The sequence below is a fragment of the Molossus molossus genome, unplaced genomic scaffold, assembly GCF_014108415.1.
Source record: "Molossus molossus isolate mMolMol1 unplaced genomic scaffold, mMolMol1.p scaffold_m16_p_7, whole genome shotgun sequence".
Lineage (NCBI taxonomy): Eukaryota > Metazoa > Chordata > Mammalia > Chiroptera > Molossidae > Molossus > Molossus molossus.
Genome location: NW_023425401.1, coordinates 74,634,141 through 74,656,257, shown reverse-complemented (window position 1 = coordinate 74,656,257; position 22,117 = coordinate 74,634,141). Strand labels below are relative to the sequence as shown.

The window sequence follows — 22,117 nt, the reverse complement described above, 5'->3', positions numbered from 1 at the left end:
GTTCAAGCTATACAGTTTATTTCTAGTGCATTTTAGAAATAAATATGCCACAATGTTTTCTCAAAAATACCCTTTTATAATAAACACTGGCTATAAAATTTCCAGAGAATGGACAAACAAAAAAACTAAGACCTAAAATCCTTTCACAGATTTTTGACTTATCTGACATTTTTTGTTGTTGTTCTAAGACTCCCAATTCTCTCCATTATTAGAAAAGAAATGCAAAATCTTCTGTCAAAGAAAATCTGTATTAATGGTGGTGCCTTCTTCATTTCATTTTCTACACAGACACTAAATAATCTGAATTTAATTAATAAAATTATTATTTTATTTCCTTTAAATTTCACAAACATTTTAAGTGAAACACAATACCAGTATGTAAATATATCTTATTAATATTTTATTTCAGTACAGTATACTGGCATTAGCAGGAATTATCACATATTCTTGAGTTAGGGAACTTAAAGCATATCATAAAAAATGAACTAACAGAAAGGCTTTAAAATCTGCTGTCATTTGTTATGTCATCCCTATACATTTAATGGGTTGGAAAAATGGTTAGTCTTTGGAACCAAAGTTGATATTTAATTGAAAGAAAATGCTTTCTTACTTGCAACACTTCAGTTTAAAAAATACTAGCATTATTATTTAAAAAAAGAACCATGAAGGGTAAATTGAAGGGTCCTATTCATCTTCTTGTTAGTAATAAAAATATATGTAAGTATTTAAGATTAATAAAAATGCTCCTTTCCATGCGCTATAAAGAAAATTATCCTGACAAAAAGATATGTTATTTTCTTTTTTTTTAATCCTCACTCGAGGACATTTTTGCATTTATCTTCAGATAGAGCAGGAGGAAGAGAGGGAGGGGGAGAGAGAGAGAGAGAGAGAGAGAGAGAGAGAGAGAGAGAGAGAGAAACATCGATGTGAGAGAGACACATTGACTGGTTGCCACCCACACGGCCCCAAGGGGAACCAGGGACAAACTGCAACTGATGTACATGCCCTTAGCGGAAACTGAACCCAGGACTCTCCGATCTGCAGGCCAATGCTCTAACTGCTGAGCCAAACCGGCCAGGGCAGATATGCTATTTTCTTAATGATTTATTTTGAATTTTGTCAGAAATAATTTAAAGCAACAAAATATATGGTGACTGGGCCAATTCTATGGTTTAAATTACCATACTGAAGAAACAGTAGCATTAGTCTTCTAACTAATCTTAATGATAAGGAATACAACATATTGATAAGGGCTAACATATCCAAATAAAGAAATTAGTTGTTAAAATAATTATTATTCCTATATTCTGTCTTCATTATAACAAATGTTATTTTTCCAAGACAGGAAAACTGTAGCAAAGTTACCTATCATTTTAATTGCTTTCTGCTTAGAACACTCAAATCAGTTTCATATTAAACAAAATGGTAACTCACAGCTGTTTTGGTATAATAGGAGTGTAAATTTTTATTTCAGGGCATTTAAAAAAGTTATAGTAATATAGGAAGCAAATTTTATTTCAATCGGTCAGAATAAAAAGAGGTTTAAAAAATCCTTGTGGAAGTCTTACTGTAATTCAAGTATAAAGTTATGATGTCAAGTACTTCTGCCTTGTCGTTAAGGTTATTTCCTCTATACCCTGTAGTCTACCATTTGTAAACACATCTTTCTGATGTTTCTGCCAACATCCTGGCAAAATAGCAGTGCAATTTCAAATGAGCTAATTAACTTAATTGTTGATGAAGCATGAAACAGTTCATTCACCCTGTTAGCTGCTCCATGACAACATGAGAGTCTCAGCCTGTGAAGTTACTCATCTCCATAAACCTCTCTGTAGCTCTCTGTTTAGAAGTCTTGAATATAGGAATTGTGCATGGAAAATTGTCATGAAAAATGCATATTCTCATTTGAAAAAGAAGATCTTAAAAATTAAAAAAATAAATTATCACTGTATGAAGACAGTTTTGATTTTAAGCTAGAGAAGCCATATAACCTATCATACAAACATACAGCCTTGTATGTTTCTTTATGATACTGAGGGCAACAAGTGTCAATGTGAATAGAACACAGTTATCTTAAAACTTAACTCCTATTAACTTTCAGTTTTTTTCTTGTTGTTAAATACATATTTTAAATATTATTATTTAAAGTACGGAATATAAAGATTTCAATTTTAAAAAGTACACCTGTAAAATATACTTAATATAATTCATAATTTTACTTGAAATTTTTATTGAAATTTAAGTGAACCCTGAAAACGTACTTCCCAATTATTAATGATACTATTATAGTAGGTTAATATTTTTCATTCATTCAAAAACCTCTATTGAATGATTTGTAAATTTTCTCAAGAAAAGGTAAGATGAAGAGTTAAACCTCTTAGTCTGACTTTGCTAATCCATTTGTTGAAACACACAGAAAATTTAGATTGTGTCTCATGATGGACCTTTATTTTCTTCTCTCAGCTTTCTTTTGTTTAGCTAAAACTCCCATATAACCCCCTTCCTCCCTTATAAAAGTTAAAAACGTACTTTAAAAACTGTCCAAAATCTTCACAAATGCTTTCACAGCCTGGCCATTTGCAAACCCCATGGCCATAGAGAGTGTGAGAGGCTCCAGTCTCTTCATGTGATGAGCTGCAACAAAGGGACAGGGCATCAGATTCATCTCAAAAAGCCATAATCATTGCAGGCTGCTAGAGCCTATCAGGTTACAACCAGTGACAAACAGGTCAAAACAGGTCAATTCAGCTCAGAGCAGTCAGAAAAATTTAATCGCTCTACTGAATAGTTCAACTGCCAAGGCTAGATGATATTCCAATTAGATGGGAAATAGAACCAAAGATGGCCATTAATAAAGGATGAAAAACTAAGAGGACTATATGATATAATACGCTATGCCTACCAAATGACCTTAATGTAACATTTACCACTAAATAAAAATATATGTGTTCATATGTGGTGAAGTGGGGAAAAAAACACCTGTATTTTTAAGAGAGTAATAAGATTTTTGAAATGCTCTTTTTAAAGAAGAGCATTAGGAACATTTAAATTGTTCAATACTATATATACGTGAGAATCATATATATTTCTACTACTAAGAGTTGATTTAAAAAAATTCTACTTTGGAATAAATTTCATTAGCTATATCCTTCTACAAATATCAAAGACTTTTGATAAGTGAGTATTATATCAGATAAAGAGATACTAGAGAAATCAACCAACTTCTGAAATATATACTCATCTTATTAATCTCAATTAAAACAAGTGTGAAAGCATTCAGAGGCATACCATTTTATAATAATGCAAGCTAACAAGAAACTTTTTTCATGATACTCAAATGAAGATCAGAAACATCACCAAATCATAACATTTTTACTTTGTACTGTAATTAAATGTCTTTGAAACATTTTTTTTTAAGAAAATGGGTTGTTTTTAAATTTTTTTTTTATTGATTTTAGAAAGAGAAGAAGGGAAAGGAAGAGAGAGATAGAAACATTGATGAAAGAGAACATCGATTGGCTGCCTCCTGCATGCCCCACACTAGGGATTTGGCCCACATGTGCCCTGACTGGGAATTGAACTGGCGACCTCTTGGTGTATGGGTGGACGCTCAACCACTGACCCACACCAATGGGCAAAATAATATTTGTTTATGAGAAAGAATATTTGTGGCAGCTAGACAGATATTCATAATATATAACAGAACACTATCATTCTACTGAACTTAAATTTGGATTTTAGAGCCATATATAATATAAGCCTCAGCCACATTGCTAAGAAATCCTATACTTATGTTTCATCTATTAAAAGGATACTTCTCATGTTGAGCAATATTTTAGCTTGTATATTTTATGTAAATTACTTTAAAGGATTTGATTGGACATCCATATATCTGAACAAATGGAACTAAATGTGTGGGTGCTCTTCTTACAAAGGCAGTCTTTATGCAACTAAAATAAAACAGTAACTTAAAAAATGATCTAACCTAATGTACTCAATGTTGATAACTGAAAAAAAAAATTATGAATTGTGAGTCAAATTTATTCAGCAAGTTATCACCATAAATTTATTTATTTTTTATTTTATTTTTTTTATCCTCACCTGAGGACATTTTTCCATCTTTTGTTCAGGTAGAGTGGGAGGGAGAGAGAGGAACAGAGAGAGAGAGAGAGAGAAACATTGATGTGAAAGGAACACATTGAGTGGCTGCCACCCGCACAACCGACCAGGGCCGGGGACAAACTGCAACCGAGGTACGCTCCCTTAGCGGGAACCGAACCCTGGTCTCTCAGGACCGCAGGCCGACGCTCTAACCGCCGAGCCAAACCGGCCAGGGCATAAATTTATTTTTAACATATTTATAATTCCATCATATATATAAATATATATAAATATATATTTATGTGTGTGTGTATATATATATATATATATATATATTTTTTTTCTCTCTCTCCTGATTCCTTAGTTTATGTGTGAAACTGGTTAAGTTAAAAAATGGTAAAATGTTCTTGTGGCATTCAGGTTAATCACAGCATCTTAGTCATAAAAATATACCAACACAATAATTCCACATATAATTATTAAAAATAACTTTTATTTCAGGCAAATTACTACTATAACCATAAACTGCTACTATTTGAACTGCTTTTTGTAATAAAATATAATATGTAAGATAAATAATCTAAAGATTTCCATTTAATTTTCTGTTTTACACATTTTCCCTTTGTTGAATACAAATCATAATTTTCAGTTTTATCAACAGTGAAAGTAAAATTTGGTGATAGATAAATATAGAATAAATCTTATGAGATTTACCTGTCTCGCCTTGTATTTAGAACTGAAGACTGTCCGTTCACTATGGAATGATGGGTTATTGGGGGTGACACTTTGGAAGTAGTGGAGGAGGTAGTCAAGGAGGAATTGTTAGTAGTGAGGTCTAGCCCTCCATGTTTAATGCCATTGTCTTCCATACTGTGAACTCCAGTCACTTCTTTCCATAACTGCTGAATCTCGGCAGGACTTAAACCAGCTATAAAATTAAAAAAAGAGCCACTAATATAACAAGGTGAAGTTCATTCACATAATGAAATTAGAGTTATTACTGTATTGATTAATAAAAGTGATGTTACATCATAATTAAAACAATAATAAGTGACTTTATACACTATCAGCACCACAGCTTTTCTCTTGAATTGCTGAAGACTAGCAATTTGGGAATAGTATTGAGAATAATAGAATTCAGAATAATATTAAGAATTAATTTAAAAAATCTGGCAAATTATATTTAAAAATTAAACTATTCAACTTTTAACAGTAGGTTTTACTTATTGTATTAAGTTTTTATTAGCGAGAAAGTGAAAGAGAAAGAGATTTGAAAATAAGACATATCAAAAGAAATTAAAATAAAACATGATGTAAGGAGAGTTAACAAAAATGTCAGGAAAAAACAATAAACTCAATTCAAAATAAAACTGTATTTGACAATTAATCAGGTTATTTTGATATTTCATTTTTGTAAATCTGAAGTGAAATATTTGGATTTCAATTTGAGGTCCTAATTAAGATACTATGCTTACTACAGGGATTGATTAAACAGGTAATATATAAACTTATGCTTTACTTTATGACTGATAGAATAAATCCACTAGTCATTTTAAACAACTCCCTGGTTAAGATTATGCAAATTAACCTGATTTATGAAGAATGAAAATATAAAAGCAAGGCACAATTCTTATACTTTTATTTGTAATTTTCCTTTTTTTTTTTTCTTTTTTAATCCTCACCCAAGGACATTTTTGCATTAATCTTGCGATAGAGTGGGAGAGAGGGAGGAAGAGAGAGAGATAAACATTGATTGCCAGAGAGACACATCAAGAGGTTGCCACCCACACGACCCCTACTGGGGGCTGGAGACAAACTGCAACCAAGGTACATGCCCTTAGCAGGAACCAAACCTGGGCCTCTCTGGTCAATGGGCCAACACTCTAACTTCTGAGCCGAATCGGCCAGGGCTATCTGTAATTTTCAAACAAGTAATTGAAAGACTATTGTTTACAGTATTTGACTTATAAAATAGTACTTACATGTGCCAAGTATTGTGCTTTCATATAGTCTTTATATACCTTATGTTCTTTAATCCTCACTAAAATCCAATGGAGTTGACTTTTCAAACTTTTCTTCACTAAATTTATTGGAGTGACATTGGTTAATAAAATTATATAGGTTTCAGGTGTCCAATTGTATGATACATCATGTGTATATTTCATTGTGTATTTACCCCCCAGAATCAAATCTCCTGTCATCATCATAAATTTGACCCCCTTTACCTTTCACCCTGCTATTTTCATTTTAACCAATTATGGCTAAGAAAACAAAGTGGGAGCGAGGTTCAAAATTATATACAAGGTCACAAATCTTATACGCAGTAAAACTGTGTTGTTGTTTTTTTAATCCTTACCCAAGGGCACTTTTCAATTGATTTTCAGATAGAGTGAGAAGGAGGGAAAGAGAGAAAAACATTGATGTGAGAGAGATACACCAATTGGTTGCCTCCCACAGGGCACCATCCAGAGCCAGGGATCGAACTGCAACAAAGGTATGTGCCCTTGACTGGAAGTGAACCTGCGACCCTTTGGTCCATGGGCCGACGCTCTAACTGCTGAGCCAAACAGTTCAGAGCAGTAAAGCTGTGTTTTAAATCCAGGCAGTCTGACTAAATGTTTTTGCTGTTAAAATATTATATTAAAAATATGAAAACTTCTGGGGAAATGTAGTTGTAATTATAATTGCTATTATTTATTGAGCATCTACTGTATTCTGGTGTTTTACATTCATAATCTAAATTAACCTCATTTAAAGTTAGAAATCATTACATTTTTTCATTTCATTTATCTTTATTATTGAAAGCATTACAGACGTACTCCCTTTTTTTCCCCAATGACCTCTTCCACCCTACTCCATCCCCCTGCCCCACCCCTCCCAGCCCAGGCCTTCACAGCACTATTGTCTCTTTCCATGAGTTATGCATATATGCATATAAGTTCTTTGGTTACTATCTTCCTGCCCCCACCCCCTACCCTCTGAGATTTGTCTGTTCCATGCTGAAATCATTACATTTTATAGGTGAGGAGGTGGAAGCTCATATAGATAAAATATGTTGCCCTAAATCACTAAGCTCAGAATTAGTGGACAGAATGTAAACATAATAGCCTATGGCTCCTAAATCTTTGCTGTTGTTGTTGTTGTTGTTGTTGTTTACCATGTTTAACATCTAATAGAACAATGGAATTGCCAATCAAACCACTCTGCTCTCCCACAACCCAACAAATATCTATATTAGATGATACAGTGATGCTGATTGATCAAGAAGTATGTAGGAATGAAGTGGGATGGAATATGCAAGGGACAGTGGGGAAAGGTAACAGAATATGATGGTGAGAAGAATTAGCCCTCTCACCCCTTGCCCTGCAATTGGAAGAATCAGTGATCTAGACATAGTGGTAAGTAGACCAAACAAAGAATTCTCACTGCTCCAACCATAACTTCTGGTCAAATTACTCATTATAGTGGTGACTTTAAATTGTTATGCCCATCACTATTTCATATGAATAGGTTTAATGAAAGTTATTATTTAGGTGATTCTGGCTCCTCAGGATTTTAAGACAGCCAGAGACTAAAGAAAAAAAATAGGATCTCAGGTTTCAAAGTTGTTAAAAGATATTTTTCTTCTAGAAAAAAAAAAAAAAAAAAGAATGGCTTAATAGAATAAGTTATTTTTATTACATAAGAACTAATTTCTATATAAAAATTTAATTCTAGCTTCAACCATGGGTTATAAAACTTTTCTGATTGTAACTTTTTGATTTACTTGCCTATATGTGTTAGGTGTCCAAAAGGCCAAAATCAAGTAGCAAAATCCTTTTTTGTGATAGCATCAACATGACTTCTGCATCAAAACTTCCACCATCATTCCTGCTGTCTCTCTGCTTCACCATCAACTCTTGCCTGGACCACTGCTATAGCTTCCTGTCTTCCTGCTTTTTACCTTGACTTCATATAATTCACTCCATAACACAGACAAAATGTATCTCTTTACATGTAAATTAGGCCATATCACTTCCCAGGCAAACTCTCCAGTGGCTTTCCAGAACACTTAGAAAAAACAAATAAACAAACAAAAACACCTTATTAGGGCCTATGAGGTACTGGCATTTATCACCTGGCTCTTTCCTGCCTCTCTGACATTCTCTCCTCTCTCCCTATTTCATTCTGTTACACTAGCCTTCTGCTGCTCCTCAAATGTATCAAAACTTGCTACCTTACCAGCTATTGCTCTGGCTGTTCCCATAGCTTGGGCCACTCTGGTTGCAGATGTTCCCATGGCTTTCTCCCTCCCTTCAGGAGTGGAGAAGTTCTGGCCAATGGGCTGCATAGGGCTGCAAAATCAGTACCAGCTAACATCGCATGCCTCACCAAATTAGGCTGACTAAATATAGCAGGCTAATTTTTAAGTTGATAATTTTGTATGGCCTACAAATTATTTATAAATATCCAAATGGCTCTTGGCAGAGAAAAGGTTCACCACTCCTGAATGGTTCAAGCATCACCCCCTCATAAGTTTTGACCACATTGTCAATCACTGCCTCTTGCCACCCTGCCTTCTATCATTCTCTATGACCTTACCCTACTTTATTTTTCTTTTGAGTGTTTACCAGTCTCTGAAGCTGTAATACTTATTATTAATATTATTATTTTTTAATTTATCATCAGTCTCCCTTCATTGCAGTTCAAGCTTTATAAGAATATAAATTTTTTCCCCTGGACAGTATGGCTCAGCAGTTAGAGTGTCGGCCTGTAGCCCTAATGGTCTCAGGTTCAATTCAACATCAAGGGCACGTAACTGGTAACTAGGTGGCAGGTTCCATCCCCATACAGGAGACAGCAAATCGATGTGGTTCTCTCACATCAATGTTTATCTCTCTCCCTTCCTCCCTTCCACTCTGTCTAAAAAAATCAATGGAAAAAATATACTTGAGTGAGGATTAACAAACAAACAAAAAATAATAGGAATTTCTTATTTTACTGGTTTATCCCCGGTGCCTAGAACAGTGCCTTGTATGTGCTCAATAATCAGCTGATATTGTTGCATTTAACAAAAGCATACAGTTCTCAAAGACATATTGGTTTTCACATGGAAGTTCGATGGCTCTTAAAGGGCCTACAATTTATAAGCATCACTATTCTCTAAGGCCAATGTCTAAAGAATTATAAACTGTATGTGTTGATTCTAATAGATTAAGTGGCTAATAAAATTGTATATCTTGCTAAAGACTCTTAGATGTTAGAGACTATATCAGTGAAAGATGTTATTAATAATTTAGATTTTAGATTTTATTAATAATTAAGTTAACCTAAGTATCCACTTACCTTATAAAAGCAGATTTCCATTTTACTAATCATTTGAATTGAAAATTAATAGTATCAACATAATATCACAATGATATGACCACAGATACCAAGCACATAAACATTTGATGAATAAATAACCATTCACTATCCAAGTAATGATTCTTAATTAAAAGAAGGAGGACATTTTTTCTAAATATTATGGGTAAAAGGCAGAGAATAGATCATATCAAAAAGAGATTTCTATTAGCAGGAGTGGTTCCCCAAAGTGTCTGCATAGTAGAAATCATTTGGGGATATCTCAAAACTTCTAATGCCCCCACCAAGCTCACACCAAATAAATCATATTTTCTGGTTGTAGGACCAAATTGCTTGAGACAAAATTCTCACATGTACAATTTGCTTGGTTCTTTTCTATGGCTATAAAACTATAAAAATGGAACAACTAGCCAATCAAATTTGTACAAAATTGATTTTGAAAGTTGTGTGAGTTTTAAAGTTTTAATGATTTGCAAGAAATAATTTAAGTTACTTTTCTGGCAGTAATATACGAAGCTCCGAATTTCCCACACTGTGCTCCATGGAACAGTACTCATCTAAACACTATCAATCTGAGAGATCTAGGAGGTCTGCGGCCTCTGTGTCTTAAGCACTCAGGACTGTCCTGATTCATGTTAGCATATAAAACAGTTCTGAAATGTCTTGGAACAAAGAACACTTGAGTCCCTTTTTTAACTCAGTATTTTACAAATGTAGTTGAAGAAAATAAAAAACCTAATAAACTCAATTATTTTAATATTAAGTACTAGGTATAGGCTTAGGATTCATCAGGTGATCTTCAGCAGGGCCCCTTCCTTGGATTGCAGGCTGCCTATTTATAACCTTAATAAATTTCTCAGTGCTTACAAGTTAAAAACTAAGCTTTGTTTAAACAGCCCCTCTGACTCCAACTTACTCCACTACTAGGTTTTTCATCTTTGTTTTTTATTTAACAGATACTTATATAGTGCTTCTGACACACCAGTCACTTTTCTAAGTGACTAACCTAATACCCCAAACCACTATTGTCTTTGTTGTTGTTGTTATTATTATCCCCATTTTAGAGATGACATTGAGGAACAGAAAAGTCAAGTGACTTGCTCTAGAGCTAATGCATGCAGAGCTCCCTCACAGTTTTCAGTCGTTATTCACATATCCTCTTCCCAAGACTTCTTCCCTGGCCACCCTGTGTATAAGTCCAATTCCTCCATTTCTTATTTCTACTTTACTTCTTCCTATCCTTAGTTTAAAAATGTTCTTCTTAGCACTACCACTATGTATTTTACTTAATGTTTCTTGTCTGTCTTCTACACTAAAATGTAAGTTTTATGTTGGCAGAGATTTTTTTCTGTTTTCTTCACTGAATGCCTTTAGTAAGTGAAACTTCAATGAATATTACTTAAAAGAGTTGTTCACTTGGCCAGAACACCAGTGTAGTGGCAAGCATAATCTGGGCATCACTGGACTGGACCATCATAAAAAAATAGTAAACTTAATAACTTATTTCAGGGTTGTATACATACTAGTGGTAAAAAGTTTCATAATTATGACCACATGAAATTAAGAAACCATATTCTACTTTTTGATGACGACTTGGGCTTGTTCTTGTTCAATGCTAGTACTACAAATAAGCATTAAAGTGTCTGTTCTTCCAGGAGGTGAATTAATCAAGAAATAAATTTCTAACCAAATTGTATATAATACTATAGATAAAGCAATTAAATAATAATTCTTTAATTTTGGAACCGGAGTTTGTGGAGTAATAATTAGGTGCCATGCCCTATGCTAAGAATTAAAATTTCATAATTCATATCTAGATTATACATGTTTGGGGCACACAAGGTTTAAAAATTTCAGTGATGTTACTTATTAGTAAAAATTACATTGGCAGTTCTTGCACATTAAGAAATAAAAGGTTCTTTTAATGTTCTTTCATTTTCTGTGTCCAATAACTAGTTTCCAATATTAAATTAATATATTTTACATATTATGGTGAAAAGTAAGTCCACTGTAAATTTTTAATTCTCTTATTTATTAGTACTCTGCTTATTTTTTAGGGTTATTTAAATTAGAAGTAATGAAAACAAATTCTGATAGAAGTATTTTTATCACCCATATATTTTATTGAACCAATTTGATATACTAATTTGAATTATTGAAATAGTATCACATAATTTTTTTATATTAAGTTTTAAATTTTGAAAGACTAGTATATACAAATGGTTGAAATAATTGAATCACAGAAAATGGTATACATTGCAAACTTAAATTTCCCTACCAGTCCTGACCTCTGGGTCTTCGGTTCTCCTCCTCAGAAGCAACCATTACTCCGGCTTCTGGGCTACCTTTCAGAGATCTATTTGTTCATATATAATGTGCCAAATCTAACACATTATTGTTTTATATTTAACTAAGGGCCTACTATAACCTGTAGGTATTATGCCCATCATTAAAATATATGTTTAATAAAGGAGCACCAGATACACATTTTGTCCAAATGCTGAATTATAAGAAGTAAAAATCACTATTTGGCTGAAATTGAGACCAAGAGCACATATAGCCACCAAAAAAGGAACTTCTGAGATACAGGAATACATTTGACATTTTAAAAATTACTCCTATGATTTTAATACTAAAATTTTCACAGGTTGCATTTTTAAAGTTTGAAATTCTATTATAAAACAATCATTTCTTAGTTTTTATCATAACAAAATTTTAATGTGGTTAAGTTGACATTCTACTTTTTAGTCTTCCTTCAAGACATAAAGAATTAACAAACAAGTTTTTTTTCAAGTCTCATGGCCTAAATGAAATTATGCATGCTATCTCATTAAACAATTCTAAAACAATTAATATAATTTAATTTTTGCCTTTCTATATTTTTTACATTTTCTCAAAAACTAACTCAACAAACTTTAATATTTTGCAATGTATTTAATAATTTATAAGTTAGTTTTATACATATTAGCAGCATTTACAGGTAACTTTGCTAAGTTTTATACCTGAGTAAATAAATGTAAATTTATACTTCTGCTCACTGATGGAGTTTCAGCATACAACCCCCCTCCCTCCCCCAAATTTTCCTTCCAAATTACAAATAGAAGGCTTACTGGTATTTGAAAGGCAATATTATGATGGTAGCAATAATTCTGCATGACATGCATTGTTCATATTACTGGTGTTGTTACCCCGATTATATAATGGTAATCTATGCAAGCACATGACTATAGATTAGTAAAAAAAATCAAAGATGCCAGCAGTGGTGTAGAAATAGGCATCTGGCTATTTAGATTTCCATATGCAGAGGATGAAGTGAAAGCCAAATAACTGATTTTGGCTAAACACTCATACCAAAGACAGACTTCAGCACATTGCTAACTCAGCATAAATGACATTATTATATATTATTTCAAAATATTTTATGTTCTTTATTATTCAACAATTCTCTGATTCCAAGCTGTTCTAGTTCTACAAAGTATTAGTTCAAAACAGTGTTGGCTTGATAGCCAGCATTACCTGTTTTGTCTTTCAGATTGGTAATGAAAATGTTATGTTTTAAATAACTTTTACAAGTTCAAAAATATGTAAAAAGTTGGAATGAAGTGGAGTTTTTACTAAATATATTTTATTCCCTGTAATCATAGTAAATCTGTGAATATATTGTATATTGGGATATAATGACTTCTACTTTATGTGATAAACATCAAAATTTAAAGTATATGCACAATAGTTACCTATTTTCTAACCCATAGTAAATGAAAATGTGTCCCTGAATAATTACAAGTTAATATAAATACTGTGCTATCTAGGTAAGAAATAGCTTTATATTCAGTATTTTTATTTGAGATTGATTTATAAATCCATCTTTTTTATTTTATTTCTGTATATCTACAGTCACTCTATACACATAGAAATAATCTAATTGCATGCTTTACATTAAAATTCATTATTATAGTAATACTCATGATGTCTTTAAATGTTTCATATTTAAAATAATTTACTTTGAAATGGTAAAATACATTGCATTATTTTAAAATATAAAGAAAAATGTGGGTATTTCTCCTACTCTTTTTAAAATTATCTGAGTCTCATACTCATATTTTTTATATAGTTTTAAAAAGTTTTAAATTCAAAAACAGCCCAAGGAAGTTGTATTAAATCATGAGGATAAATACTTCAAACATGACATATTTTCAAGAATGTAATGAAAACATTATCATACACATTAATCCTACTTAGTTTTCATATGACTTTTATTCATGGCTAATCAGGCAACCAAACAAAACCTGGTGCAAAGTGCACTGGGAAACTATAAATAAAATATTTAAAATATTTTTTATCTGAAATAACCAATAACTAAGACAGAAATTATTCAGGGCTTACATTATCTAACAAATATTTCTTTACTTTCCCGCACTTTAATTTTGGGATTCCAGCATAGGGCTATGAAGTCATGTCTTTTACTTACTGTCTCTTGTTATGACAGTCTGACTGTGTTTGGCTGATATGTCTCAACAATGAAAATTTTCAGACCTGCTCATCTAAACAGTAAAAAACATGATAATGATTTTTATCTTTTTTGTTTAAAATACAAATTTTCTGCTCAAACCGATATCTTTTCAGATTTACTTCCTTTTTCTCAATGTTCTCTATCCTGTGTGTTTTATCTCACAGCTCAGTCAACAAATAAATAACAGGGAAAAAAGATAATTCTATCTAAAGCAAGCTTAGAGATGAGAGAATAACTTTCATTTGAAACCTATTACAATGGTTATATCATAATAAATTGCTTTGTTCAGAAAGATATTTTTTATGCTTGTTTTGGAAAAATATAGTTTAATAAATATATTTCAAATAAGTTACATTTTGTTTCTATGAACATCTATTTTAAACTTCCTTGAAATGTTTGCTTGAATGTTTTTAGTCAAACAAAATCATGGTAGATCATACATCTCTATTGAGGAGATTTTCATAAAATTAGATCCTAAATACATACTTTAATTTTTACTGAAAAAATTTAATAAGATAATATTTTTTGCCTCTTATTTAGTGGATATCCATGTTTACACTGAATTAATTTATAAACTTCTTTCTTGTTTTAACCTTAATTTCTTCATTCATCCTCAAATTGTATTTATTTTTCTAAAGAACAATTAATTTGTTAATAGAACATTCATTGCTATGGTGACACCATGATTCATTCCAATTCTCTTAGGAGTGACACAGAAAAGTGGGTTTATTGCCTTCCTTTTCTTTCACTATTTAAACTTTGTTGATTTCCTAGAATTGAATTAGAAGATCAGGTGGATTAAAGGATCTGAAGTCAAGTGAAAGAGGAAATTCTAGGAAAAACAATCCAAAAAAACAGTAATTTGATAAATAAAGAAAAAAACATTTACCATATTATTTTAATCTCTCATGGCAAAAACAATGATTATGTACACTTTAAAGACTTTTATTTGCCTAATTTTAATTTTTGTATATTTAATTGTTTTTTATTTTCTTCAGCATATCCTTGAGTGAGAAAAACGTACAGCAAATACTGCTACAATGTGATCCCCATGTAACAAATACAATGAACTAAAAATAAAGTTCATTGAGATTAAAGTTTGTTCTAACAAAATCCTAATGCAAATTAGCATATGCTATTACAAAGTTTAACAATATATGATTTCTAATTACCTGTATCAAGAATTTTAGCACATAAGGAAGGAATCATTTTGTTTACTATTGTTTTTTGTTTTTTTTTTTAAATCGAGAACTCCTTCCATTTCCAAAAAGTTAGGAGTCAAAGGATAAATATATACAACTTTATTATTATATGGTATTCTATTATTTTATAGTGTTATTGTATTATCAAAGTACATCCAAAATTTTCTTATAAAAACAAATAATACAGTTGACAGCTTTTTAAAGCTATAATTTACAATATGTGCATAGGTAACATTATTTTAGAAAAAATAGGATCAGTCTGATCACACAATATATGATGAGATCCCACACAGCATAGCTAGAAATGTGCTTTGTAGAAATACATAAAGCTTCTCTTTTATATGTGGAGGTTTTACCATGAAGATTAGGAAATTCTTTCTTTTTCTGATCAGTTGTCCACAAAACTCAGCTCATTTATGTTAAATGGAGTGTTGTTAGCCTTACCACTAATCCTGTTTCCTCCAGATTTTCAGTGTGTGTTTAATAGTGCTTGAATTGTGTTGTCCCTATAAATTATTTTCTGCCATGTGACTAATAGATGCACATTTAATATCTAACAATACACTTGAAGGCAGGGTATAGTAAAATTTCTGAGTCTCAAAACAATGTAATGCAACCATGTTAATTGTGTTAAATAATAAACCCGAAGGTCATAAAAACAAAATTCTCAAGGTATAAAGTAGACAGGCCATAAAATGGTAGAAAGTGCAACATTACAAATGAAGTGTGCACCACATTTTGTATGTACCTTGAGGCAGCGACTGGACAGGAAGTGCTGCCTGGCCAGGTGGAATGGAAATGAGTCCCTGACGCTGAAGGCTGAGCAGATGTTGCTGCTGCTGGAGTTGTTGCATCTGGAGAAGCTGCTGCTGGAAGACAAGCTGCTGAGCTGCCAACTGCTGCTGCTGCTGCTGCTGCTGCTGCTGCTGCTGCTGCTGCTGCTGCTGCTGCTGTCAGAAAACGCAGCCCAGTCAATAGCTGAGAACATGGTATGCACAAACAGATCTCATAGAGAGAAATGCACACTCCTCTCATTACTTGTTAAGTTTTCAAGAGCAGAATATATGCAAGTTCTAGATTTTTACTTGCCTTTCTTTCAGATATTACACTGCAGTAGAGAACCAATGAACTTGTATTAAGAGCATGGGGCAAAATCTAGTGAAAATACATAACAAAGGTTCAGATATAAAAAATATATATATTGGGTTATTGTAGATGATAGCAAATTTAACAAGACTAAAAGAATAACAGTTTATAGAAACAGTTAAGTTCAACAATACACACACACACACTCACTCTCTCTCTCTCTCTCTTTTTTTTTTTTCCAACAGAATAACTTCGATCTGCAGAAGTCCATGAATATGGTCTCTAGTGATCTATTAGTAAACTGGGATGTAACCTTCACAAGATAGACCTGTTAGCTCTCTTTCTTCCTCTCTCTCCTCTCTTGTTGGAATATATTAAAGGCTGAATTATGTTCAAGGCTAAAAAAGTGTCCTTATTATAAGGTAAAGTATAACTTCCAATTTTGTGAGGCATCACAATACAAACTCTAGTTCTTTGGCCTCAGAAGGGTATGAGAAGGAAGTCAAACTTCAGAGAAAGACAAGCTGCTGTGGAAGACCTTTTCTTTTTAGTTTGGGGAAAAGAAACTTCTGATGCGCTCACTGGAAAACAGACTGCATAATGGAGCAAGTCATGTGGATTGCCCAAAGCCTCCAGAGAAATAAGGGAGCAATTTCTATTCTGTACTTGATGGCTGTCTGAAATTCTATTCACAAATCCAAACAGAATCAAAGCCTCGGGAGGTCAAAACTGTTTCCTGGACGTTTGCATAATGGCAGCTTGAAGACAACGGCTCTGATACCTGCTGATCAATTTAACTACTTCAACATGTTTTGTTTGTATTATGTTTATATTTGATGCAGTTTGCTGACAAGTGCAAGCTAGGCCAGAGAAGCCAGCTTGTCAGTTTGATTTATGAGCATATCAAACTGTAACTTTCTACTTGCTACTCCAAACCTACAGTAGCAGTTCATTAATCAGAGGTTTGTGACTTTGAAATCTGTGCTCGACCAGTTTCTCCCCTAGTCCCCCAACACCCAACAATTGGCCAAATTTGCATGCATATTCTCTGAGCTACAGCACTAAGAAAAATATGGTTCCCTCACCAATTTAAATTTTCTATAAATACAAGGTAATCTGTACTTTGTCCACCACACACCTTACTCTTTGTACACTGATTCATTAGTGAACATTAGACAACAGCAGCAATCGATTAGAACTCTCAAGTTCCAAGCAATTAAAAAAAAGGACAGCAGGACAGTGCTGTCACTGTTATTATGCTCAGTAAAAATGTATGATAATGCATCTTTGACAGCAAAAGTCTTGTGATAAGAAGATCTGAGACCACTCTCACCTCAAAGCCCTTCCCAACCTCATACTCTTCTATACTAATGAGTGTCCAGATCTTACCTCTTTAGCTTGCTTTCCAGGATGTTGTTGTTGTTGCTGCTGCTGCTGCTGCTGCTGTTGCTGCTGCTGCTGTTGCTGTTGTTGCTGTTGCTGTTGCTGCTGCTGTTGTTGCTGCTGCTGTTGTTGTTGTTGCTGCTGCTGCAAAAGCTGAAGATGTAACTGCTCTTGCTGTTTCTTGTAAAATTCTTGTAGTTGTTGCTGAATAAACCATTTTGACTTTAATAAATAAGGGCAAAAGTTTCATGTATTAAAAATATCCTAAACTCTTCTAGACTGGCATACAGTAGAGTGTCCATTAAGATTTGTCTCACAAGAGCAACAAAAAATATACATTGGATTTAAGGAGACGGAGCTATATACATGTTTTCCCAAGGCAGCTCTGAAATCTTCCAACCCAGAATCCAAAACAATCCTAAACTGAAGGGTATACAAATCTATATTCTAAAGGGCCAAGGCCAAATAAATACCCTGAATCATGAAATCTGAATTCCCAATAGCATATAAAAATAGATTATAGTCTACCATTTATAAGACCCAAATACATAGCTATAGAGAATCAGGTTGTTCAGTTATGAATGGAAAAAAATTTTAATCCATCAGATGTACAGAAGTATGTCAGACAGAAATATAAGCAACTGGCCTGTGGTCATCATCATAGAAGATAACAAAGTAATTAAATATATAAAAATCTAGGTAAAGCACAAGATTCTCTATGATAAGTAAATCAATAACATAAAGTCCACTTTATATACACTTAGGGTTCCAATGATATATATATTAGTTTTGTTATTTTTAAATATTTTTTCTTTATTGATTTTTAGAGAGAGGAAGGGAGAGGGAGAGACAGAAACATTAACAAGAGAGAACATCAGTTGGCCACCTCCTGCACACCCCCCACTGGGGATTGGGCCCAGAACCTGGGCATGTAACCTGACTAGGAATTGAACTGGCAACCTCTTAGTACGTGGGTCGACACTCAAACCATGAGCCACACCAGCCTGGCTAGTTTTTTTTTTTTTTTAAAGATAAATTTTATGAGCTGGTGGCTTAGCTGTTTAATTTTGTTCTCATAAGTAGATACTTCTCTTCCTAAACAAAGGATATATTTTTGACAAAAAAATTGGGATGTTATTTTCCTTACTGTAACAAAATGGCCAGTTCAAATTTCATACTTACATGAACTAAAAAGAGTGCTAAAGTGTTAGGAGTTTTAAAAGTAACACTTATCTATAAGTCTCTTTGCCCGTTTATTGGCAAGTCTACAAAGCAAATGTACCTAAGCATTTGGATATTTAAATAATTCCATGTTGAAATTACACATCTCTTTGCTCTTATTTTACACTTTAATGAATCTAAAAAGACCAAGGGATCTAAATGTTCTTATGCAGCTCTGCAATTAAAACATTACATTTATGTTCCAGCAATGCTGATAGGTTGTCCCTTCAAATAAATTGTCAAATATGCCCATGATGTTTTGAACATGGGGCATATTCTGTGCCATGCTAGAACACCAAAGCAGGTAACCCACATTACCTGCTGCAGCATGACCGCCTGCTGCTGCTGGAGAAGGGCTTGGAGCTGCTGAGGAGACAGGACTTGCTGCTGAAGGATCTGCTGCATTTGCTGAGGGGTAATTACCTGGGGAGTCATCATGGCCACTGACACAGGTACCTAGACAGAGAGAGAAAGAGAAAATGTGGTCACAACTAATGTCTGTTAACATATTTCACAGCTGTATGTCATCTCTAATAAATTCCTTATTGATGGTGACTGATAATTATATGCAATATTTGTTATATTATATAATTATTTAATAATAATATTTAGTACCACTGTTTTTTTTACACTAGCTTTCTAGATGTATCAGATTTCATATGATTCTATTTTTATGTTCCACACCTCTAATATATTATACTAAGGTATTTGAGCTTTTACTAGCATAGTTAAAAATAAACAATTACAAGTCAGTTATCTCAGTATATCATAATCGATCATCTTCAGTCTGAGTGCTATAAATGAAAGCTTTTTGAAATGGTTTAAAGGTATGATTAAAGTAAATAATAAAGATTAAATAGGAAATAATATGCTTATAAATATGTTATCAAAGCTAGTAAAAATAATGTATTAGAATGTGTTTACTCATAAAAAATAATCACCATCTTCAAAATTTCATATATAAATAAAATATATAATAGTACTAGAAAAATATATATTATAACACATATTACTACATGAGTATATGTAGTAACTCATCTATGGTATATATCCTAGAAAACTGCTACATAAATCCTCTCAAAGAAGAAATCACAGCTTCTTTAAAAATTTTATTTCAAGCTAACTAAACTTACACCAAGAAGCCCAGAAATCTAAAATTTACTCAAAGATTTTTCATTAAACTGAAAAAAAAGTATTTTGCTTAAAATGTTCTTTCTACCATTTTCTTTCTCTTCAATGATTTGAGAATTAAAGAGTCAAAAAAGAAAAGGAAATACAGAGGGAAAGAAAGAAACAGGGGAGAGAGGAAACAAGAAAAATAGAGAGTAAGGAAAAACTAGAGAGAAAGTAATTGAGAAAGAGACAAGGATGTGGAGAGAGAGGAAAATAATGACAGGAGAGGTAATCAGAAAAACCTTGCATAAGTCTGAGGTATATGCTAAGTTCCAAGGCAGTTGCACTATTTGAAGGCATTAATTGTAGTACCAACTGGCATGTCAACTTGCCAATTTTGCAACCTTTGAAAAAACAATCAATTTCTTTCCTAGAAAAAACAATTCACTCTTACTATAAATAAAATAAAGTATTTATATAAATAATACTTTAGAACAAATTATTGGGACAACATGTGTCTTTGAAAAGAGAAAAAGATTAAAAGACATGGCTCATAATTTATTTTAATAGTCTCTTCAAATGTAATTCACAATTTTTAAGTCTGCATTGTATGTTATAAAGAAAGGAGAAATTAATAATAAAAAAGAAATTAGAAGAAAAAATAAAAGTTCAGGGTGAATTAAGTCCTCTCTCAAGAAAAAAAATCTTCATATTTAATACTAAGAAAGAGCTATGTCTTTTTTATTTCCTGTTGGTATCTGGAAATTTGAATTAAGTAGATCCAATTTTGTGGAAGAAAAATAATTACATTATAACAGAAAGAAATTCAAAAGTAATTCCCAAAAATATTTTTGGATTTTTTAAAATTAATTAATTAATTTTTGTTACAGATGTTTCTCCTCCCCCCCCCCCACTGATTCCCTTCTCCCCCTCCCTCCCCATATTTTTGGATTTTTAAAGAACACACTGACATATTTATAGGTTACTGTGTTTGAATTTATCATAATGCAAGGCATTCTGAAATACATTCTGTAAAATTAATTCACCCAAAAGGTAGTCCACCTGTTTAGTTGTTTAAACACTTAATTGTCCGTTTACTTAAGTGTTTGCTCTTTGATAAACATATAGAATGGTTAAAACAAGCATCTTGGAAAACAAGTATCTATCTATAAAAATGACCTTTCTTTCTGTAATCATTTACGTTATACTCTCTCCAAACAACAAAGAATCAAACTGAAATCAAGGGACAGAGAATGACAGATATATTAAACTTCAAAAAAGGCTGCTAATTGCCCTGGCTAGCTTGGCTCAGTGGTTAGAGTGTGAGCCCATGAAGCAGAGTCCAGGGTTTGATTTTGGCTAAGGGCATGTGCCTTGGTTGCAGTTTGTCCTGGCCCTGGCTGGGGTCATACAGGAGGCAACCAATCGATGTTTCTCTCTCTCTCTTCCTCGCTCCCTCCCTCCTGCTCTATCTGAAGATAAATGGGAAAACATCCTCAGGTGACGACTTAAAAAAAAAAAGGTTGCCAATCTTCTGATAGGTAGGTAGATAGATATTACATATATGCAGATAGCTATATAGATATACACATCTAGATACATACATACCTTCTATAAAATTTATTGTGATAAGAAACTTGCCACACTTCTCTCACCTAACAGCTCCTTATCACTTTTAGCATATTGTTTTTACTTATCTCTATATCTATAACTAAAAGTACTTTGTGCAACTGATAACATATGCACTTTATAAGAAAAGTTTTATGAATAAAGGCATGCACTTCAAGTTTAGAGTCAGGTTTCAGCTTATACAGTTAATATTATCCTATAACTTGTTGCTATTGTGAGTTATTTGGTGTGTAAGTAAATTTAAGCAAGTTTTTTTTTTTTTTTTTTTTTTTACCTTTGCATTCTTTAGAGATTGTTTTCCCTTTTTTGCTATGGTTGGATAATTATTTTTTAAATGATAAATAGTTTGTATTTTCCTTGAAATTAAAAGTTTATGGCATAAAAATAACCACATTACTGCCATCCTAAAATCATACGGATCACATGTAATGTGATGTTCAGTAAATTTTAAGCAGATTCTGGCCTACCACCTATGACACTGCCATCTATAACTCACAGTACATAAACATAAGATATGTAGAAAGATGAG

The 22,117-nt window shown here is 32.7% G+C and overlaps 1 protein-coding gene across 5 annotated transcripts in view; it reads right to left on the bottom strand.

The window, feature by feature from the left end:
* The window catches only part of FOXP2 (forkhead box P2), a 355,837-nt gene that overhangs the window by 46,886 nt on the left and 286,834 nt on the right, over positions 1-22,117 (bottom strand). For 3 of the 5 annotated variants that reach the window (XM_036246291.1, XM_036246293.1, XM_036246295.1), the window contains 5 exons: positions 19,165-19,302; positions 17,632-17,829; positions 15,905-16,082; positions 4,816-5,029; positions 2,530-2,634 (listed from right to left, as the gene is read on the bottom strand). In XM_036246291.1, coding sequence (XP_036102184.1) covers positions 2,530-2,634; positions 4,816-5,029; positions 15,905-16,082; positions 17,632-17,829; positions 19,165-19,302 — 833 coding nt within the window. Of the gene's footprint in view, positions 1-2,529; positions 2,635-4,815; positions 5,030-15,904; positions 16,104-17,631; positions 17,830-19,164; positions 19,303-22,117 lie in introns of all 5 variants that reach the window. The other 2 variants (XM_036246294.1, XM_036246292.1) reach the window with 2 other exon arrangements.